Source organism: Alligator sinensis, unplaced genomic scaffold (assembly GCF_000455745.1).
Source record: "Alligator sinensis unplaced genomic scaffold, ASM45574v1 scaffold998_1, whole genome shotgun sequence".
NCBI lineage: Eukaryota > Metazoa > Chordata > Crocodylia > Alligatoridae > Alligator > Alligator sinensis.
The window spans coordinates 940,720-946,074 of NW_005842630.1; the positions used below are offsets into that span (position 1 = coordinate 940,720).

Genomic DNA, 5,355 nt, shown 5'->3' on the forward strand with positions numbered 1-5,355 from the left:
TGAAGAATCTTTTGATCTTCAGAAGAAGTCAAAGCATGAATTCATGTATGTGATAGACAAGCTGAGCTGTGTGCTGTAATCAGTTCAGCTGGGAAACCTGGTTTCATGCCTTCTTCCCCATAGCACTCTCTTTTACAATGGCTGAAGTAAATAGTCACTGTAAGAAGTTAACTGGTTTTGATCAACAACATCTCTAGGTCCCCATAAGAGGGCGCATGACAAAGACAGACTGGAAGCCCTCAGCTTAACATTCAGAACCTTTTCTTCCTGCGACTCCCACAGATCTAAACTTCAGATCCCCACTCTTCTGCTATGCAAACTCCTGCATTACATTTTCCAACTCCAGGCTCTACACTAAGGATGCAAGTAATTTTAAAAATATTTGTTTAACCTCCTCTAATTATACTGGGGTAAACAATTAAGCAATAACACAGCAGCTCAGGCAGCTGCTGCTAGGAACCTTCTCCAGGGGCCCTTTGACTAGGGGGAGGAGGGAAGGAGGCAAGCCCAACCGGACAGCACTGCCCTCCTGAAGCACCGCTGAATTGCTTAACTGATGAGTCATTGAGTTGCTTGCCACTTTCCTTTTAAGCTATGGGTATTAGTCCCCTTTGCTTCTCCCCACCTCCCTCCTGCCTGCTGATTCTTGCTGGAGCACCAGGCAGCTTCCCTTCTCCGCCCCCCACCCCCCCCAGCTAAAGGATAACCAGTAAGCTAACCAGTTATCACTTCACTTATCAGTTAAACTAGGCGTGTCCAACCTTTTTGAATGTGGGGCAGGATCACAAACTTTTTATCACCCAGTGGGCTGGTGAGCCATATTCAAAGACCTCACAGGAAGTGTCATCACATCAGGAAGTGATGTCACATGACTTTTGACACCAATGCAGTTGCAGGAAGTGACAATGAAATGGGTCTGCTCTGCACGGGAACTTACCCTGTGCCTCCGTCCACCCCGGCCCGGCCCCAAGGCGCCCCCAACTCTGCGTGGGAACTTACCTCGTGCCTCTGTCCATCACACATGCGGGCAGGGTGCGGGCCATGCTGCAGCTCCCCTGGCCACGTGCCAGGGGGCAAGGGGTGGAGCCCGTCCCCAGCTCATCCAATCAGTGCAGCTGCGGCAGGACTTGGCTCACTGATGAACCGGGCCCCGTGGGGGTAAGCAGCTCCGCGGTTGCCCCACCGCCGCCGCCACAGTGGCTCTGTGCTCCGCTGTCGCGGTTCTGCAAAACCGCCGCCGCTGGAGCTCTGTGCTCCGCAGCGGCGCCACGGCTCTGCTCTCCGCTACCACCACTGTAGCTCTGTGCTCCATGGCAGCCCTGCCGCCGCCACCACAGCTCTGCGCTCTGTGGCGGCGGCAGCACAGCCACGAGCCAGATAAAATGGCTTGGCAGGCCACGGGCCGTATGTTGGACAAGCCTGGGTTAAATGATTAACTATTTAGCCTTTTACCTCCCTACTCCACACACAACAAGAACTAATATTGTTTTGTTATTTATATCAGTCTCATGCTGCCACTGATCAGGGTTCCAGGGCATGAGGCTCTGTACAAACATAATAAAAAGACAGATGATGGTCTGCTAATTAGGGTACCAATCTAGCATTAGGAGACTTTGGATTCGATCCCCTACTCTGCCATAGACCCTATATGTAACCATGGCCTAATCATTTGATAGCCATCTGTAAAATGTGGCTAATATCATTGCTCTACCTCACAGAAGTGTTGAGAGGATAAATACATTAAAGATTGTGAGGTACTCAGAAACCATGGGCGTGGTGGCCATGTCAGATGGGAGAAAATTCAATCTAAGAGAAAACAGCTGGTGGAGAAGCAGCAGCAGAGCACTTCAAGTAGTGGCCACAGTTGCTCACTCCGGAATGCATGTGTTGTAAGCATTCTGGAAAGCTAACTTTAGGGAGGGGACTGAAAGACAAAGGGAGCTAGCTGTATGAATGCAAGATAGCATAATGGCTCTTAGCTGTGTGGGTAAGCCATGTTTAATTTTCAGTCATCTCAAGAGGACAGAAGGAAGTGAATTTACTGGCGTTTGGAGTTACGATCAACACTGTGCTGAAGGGCCTCAGTCCATGTGTGTCTATTGCCTGGAAATTCCTCACTCCAAAGCCAAGAGGCCCCCTCATACATGCCCTAGAAATTCCCTCCCTCTCTGTCACTTGAGCTGAAAGAGGTTGGATAAAATTCATACGTTATCAAACAGCAAAAGACCAGAACATTTATTAAAATTACAAAAAAATATAAAAGACAATGCAGGTCCTCTCCTACAGGAGGTCACTAAACAACCTGCTGCTGTATAAAAGGTGTAAGAGGCCTGAGATTTTAGGAAGAAAAGGGAGGAAACTTAGAAAAGGATGTAAACAACAAGTGACCTTATCTACAATTGCATTTAACAATACCTTTTCCAAAGCACATCTACCTATGAGTCATTCCCTGAACCTTCTCATCCCACCATCTCTGGTTTCTCCCAATAGTTCAATCTGGAAGGCAGCATCTCACTTTTCCCATCCTGGTTCAGTCTGATTTAGCTTGTGTAGAAGACTGTATCTCCTCCCCTTCTAGTCCCTAGTCATTGTATCCATGAAGGAGACAAACTGGGGAAGTTTACTTTTCTCCACCAGTGCAGCCCCTATTTGAGGTCCATGAAGCGGATGTCCATAATGAGCAGGAAGTTTTTGGGCAGGGGGCGTGGTGCTGGTGAGAGGACTGTGAAGACCTGGCGCTCCAAGTCCACACCGGTGACCACGATGAAGCCAGCCACACTAGTCTCAGAGATGTTTTCATCGGGGCTATCAGCTGTGCTCACACTCAGTAGATGGTGTACCATATCACGGCCTGGAGTCACTGGGACCAGTTTGAGTTGATTGTCTTCCTGTGACATGCCAAGGGGCAGGCACGAGTCAGGGATGGTGGGTGCACCCACCTTGTATATCTTAACATCAGAGAACTTGACATCAAAGGCATGAGGATAGAAGCAGCCCCGGAAGCCATAGAAGTACTCCCGGATACGGTCATCGCGGCATTCCCGCCTGAAGTCCTTGGAGCGTTCCACCACACCGCCTGACTTGGGAAGCAGCACCGTACGCACAAAGTGAGGAAGATCCCTCTTCAGTTCATTGTAGAGACGCTCCTGGTCCAGCACTACCACCACATCCACCTCAAAGGCAGAGGCTGCATGTACCAGTGCCTGGTACCCAGAGCCCTTCACCCAGCCGCACGTGTTGATGATGCAGCCACTGACTGAAGCCCGGCGGTTGACCTCACAGCGCTGGTTAAAGACATCGGCCAGACGAGATGTGATCTGGGAAGAGAAAGAGACATCGATAGCTGGAACCCAATCAAGGGAGAGGGGTGGACATCTGGACCTATGAAAGCAGAGAAGTGGATATCTGAAATAATCCTTCCCACTCTGTCCTTCCTTTCTCAGGGTTGGGTTCATATCCTTTGTTGGCAGCCACCACAGGAAGAAATTGTGGCCACATACAAATAGCTACTCAAGCACACCTGACAAGGACAAGGAAACGTCTGCTTGTCTAGTGGGTAGACTGAACAATCTGAAACGTTTTTGCTAGTGCAAATTAACATGGTCCTATTAGACAGAGAAGGCTGAAGATGCCTCAACCATCTCCTGGTGTCACTTGTGTGCAACCTGTTGGAACATCCCTTCCAAAATGCCTTTGTTTGTGCAAAAAGTAGGACAAGTATTTAAGCACGAATAACCACCCCACCTGCAACGTATACCATTCCACAGAGTCTCCCCCAGCATCAGAACCAGATGCTCCAGGGATAAAATGCCTTTTGGGTTCTACAGAACTTGAGTGAAAGGAAGGAAGAAACTTTAGATTCTCTCCACTACCAGTCTGCTTCTGCTCACCTTGTTATAGAGTTTGATGTTGGTGCCAGGCGTGGTGGATCCAAAGTGATAAACCAGGGGGGCCTGGAGGGAGAAGCCCTCCTCCACATCTGCAGGCCGCTCAATGTACAGTGCGCCCATGGTGCCAGGAATAGAGACCGAGCCTTGGCCCACGTCCAGCTCCACGAAAGTGGGTCGGCGTCCCAGCCGCACAGCGTAGTTCAGCAGTAGCCGGCACACAGTTGACTTGCCCACATCTGTAGGGCCCACTACCATGACCCGGGGCCCTCGCTCATCCTCGCGCTCCGCCTGCCGGCGCATCTGTTCCAGGGCTGTGTGGGTGTTGAGGTACAGCAGCATCGGGGTGTCCTTAGAAATGTAGGCCACTTCTGTGCGGCCGCTCAGCTGCACTGTACAACCATGCCAGGTGAACACCGCCACCTTGGCGCCGGCATCAAAGGTGAACTTCTTGTTTCGAGTCAGCTCCGTGCCAAAGATCTCTGCCATGCCCGTCAGCAGCTCTAGCTGAACAGTTTGGGAGGCCTCCACCTCGAAGCGGAGCTCTGTCTCCCGCTCCAGCTCAAATTTGGCCACCTGCTTCTTCTCATCCCCCGTTTCCTCTGCCATTGCTTCCCCCTTGCGGGCCTGTCAGAGACACAGAGAGATGCCACGCCAGGGGAAGGAGGGCCTGTTGCCGAGGGCTCCAAAGTCCTATTCGGAACCAGCCGGGCCGAGGGCCCCACCCCCACTCCCTGTTCGGGAGGCCGTGCTCTCCGGCCAGTGTCTGCCAGGCCGGGCCGCACGGCAGCACCGCCACCAGGGCAGGATCGGGGGGAGGAAACGCGGCACGATGAGGCCGCTCACGGCCGGGACAGGCGACCCACGGGCTGGGCGGGCCCCTCCCGGGCCCGCGAGCGCGGCTTGGGCGGACGCAGTGTTACCATGACAACGAGGCAACGGAAACAGCGGAAGGGGACAGGGAGCGACAGGGGCCAAATGCCGCCCCACGGAAAGCCACCCACCTGCTGCTCCCGCCCGATAAAGCGGAAAGAACAGAATGCAAGCACACTTCCGGACCTGGCGCCGGAAGTGCAGCAGCAGGAGTCGACCTCGGCAGTGAGCGGCGGGAGGCCGCGGTGCCTGCTGGGGGCTGTAGTCCCCGCGTGCAGGAACCACTCAGAAGCTGGGGAGAAAGGCGCATGAGGCCTCCTGGGAAATGTAGTTCCATGGTGTCGAAAGTGGCCGTGGAAAGACGACTACGCGCAAGTGCTGATGGGAAGTGTAGTTCCCTGGTGACTCAGCGGAGCCGCCGGGCCGGGAGGCGGGGGCTGGGCCCGGGCCACTGCAGCCCCAGCCCCAGCCCCGTGCGCGGGTTTCCCGGGGCCGGGCTGTGATCCTCGCGGGGAGTTTCCAGCCTGCTCGGGCTGCTGGTGCCCGGCGGGATGGAGAAGGGACAGGCCCCTCCGCGCCCTGCCACGGCTGCCCG

At 53.7% G+C, this 5,355-nt stretch overlaps 1 protein-coding gene across 2 annotated transcripts; it reads right to left on the reverse strand.

Moving 5' to 3' along the window:
* Positions 1 to 2,213: 2,213 nt before the first annotated feature.
* On the reverse strand, positions 2,214 to 5,349 carry CLP1 (cleavage and polyadenylation factor I subunit 1). 2 transcript variants are annotated; one of them, XM_025215210.1, is made up of 3 exons: positions 4,947 to 5,349; positions 3,891 to 4,514; positions 2,214 to 3,317 (listed from the first exon to the last, which is right to left on the reverse strand). In XM_025215210.1, the coding sequence occupies exons 2-3, from the start codon at positions 4,494 to 4,496 to the stop codon at positions 2,646 to 2,648; spliced, it is 1,278 nt and encodes a 425-aa protein (XP_025070995.1). In that variant the 5' UTR covers positions 4,497 to 4,514; positions 4,947 to 5,349; the 3' UTR covers positions 2,214 to 2,645. The 2 variants fall into 2 exon arrangements, with proteins under 2 accessions (XP_025070995.1, XP_006033477.1); XM_006033415.3 differs by having other exon boundaries at positions 4,892 to 5,349.
* Between the last annotated feature and the right edge of the window lie 6 nt (positions 5,350 to 5,355).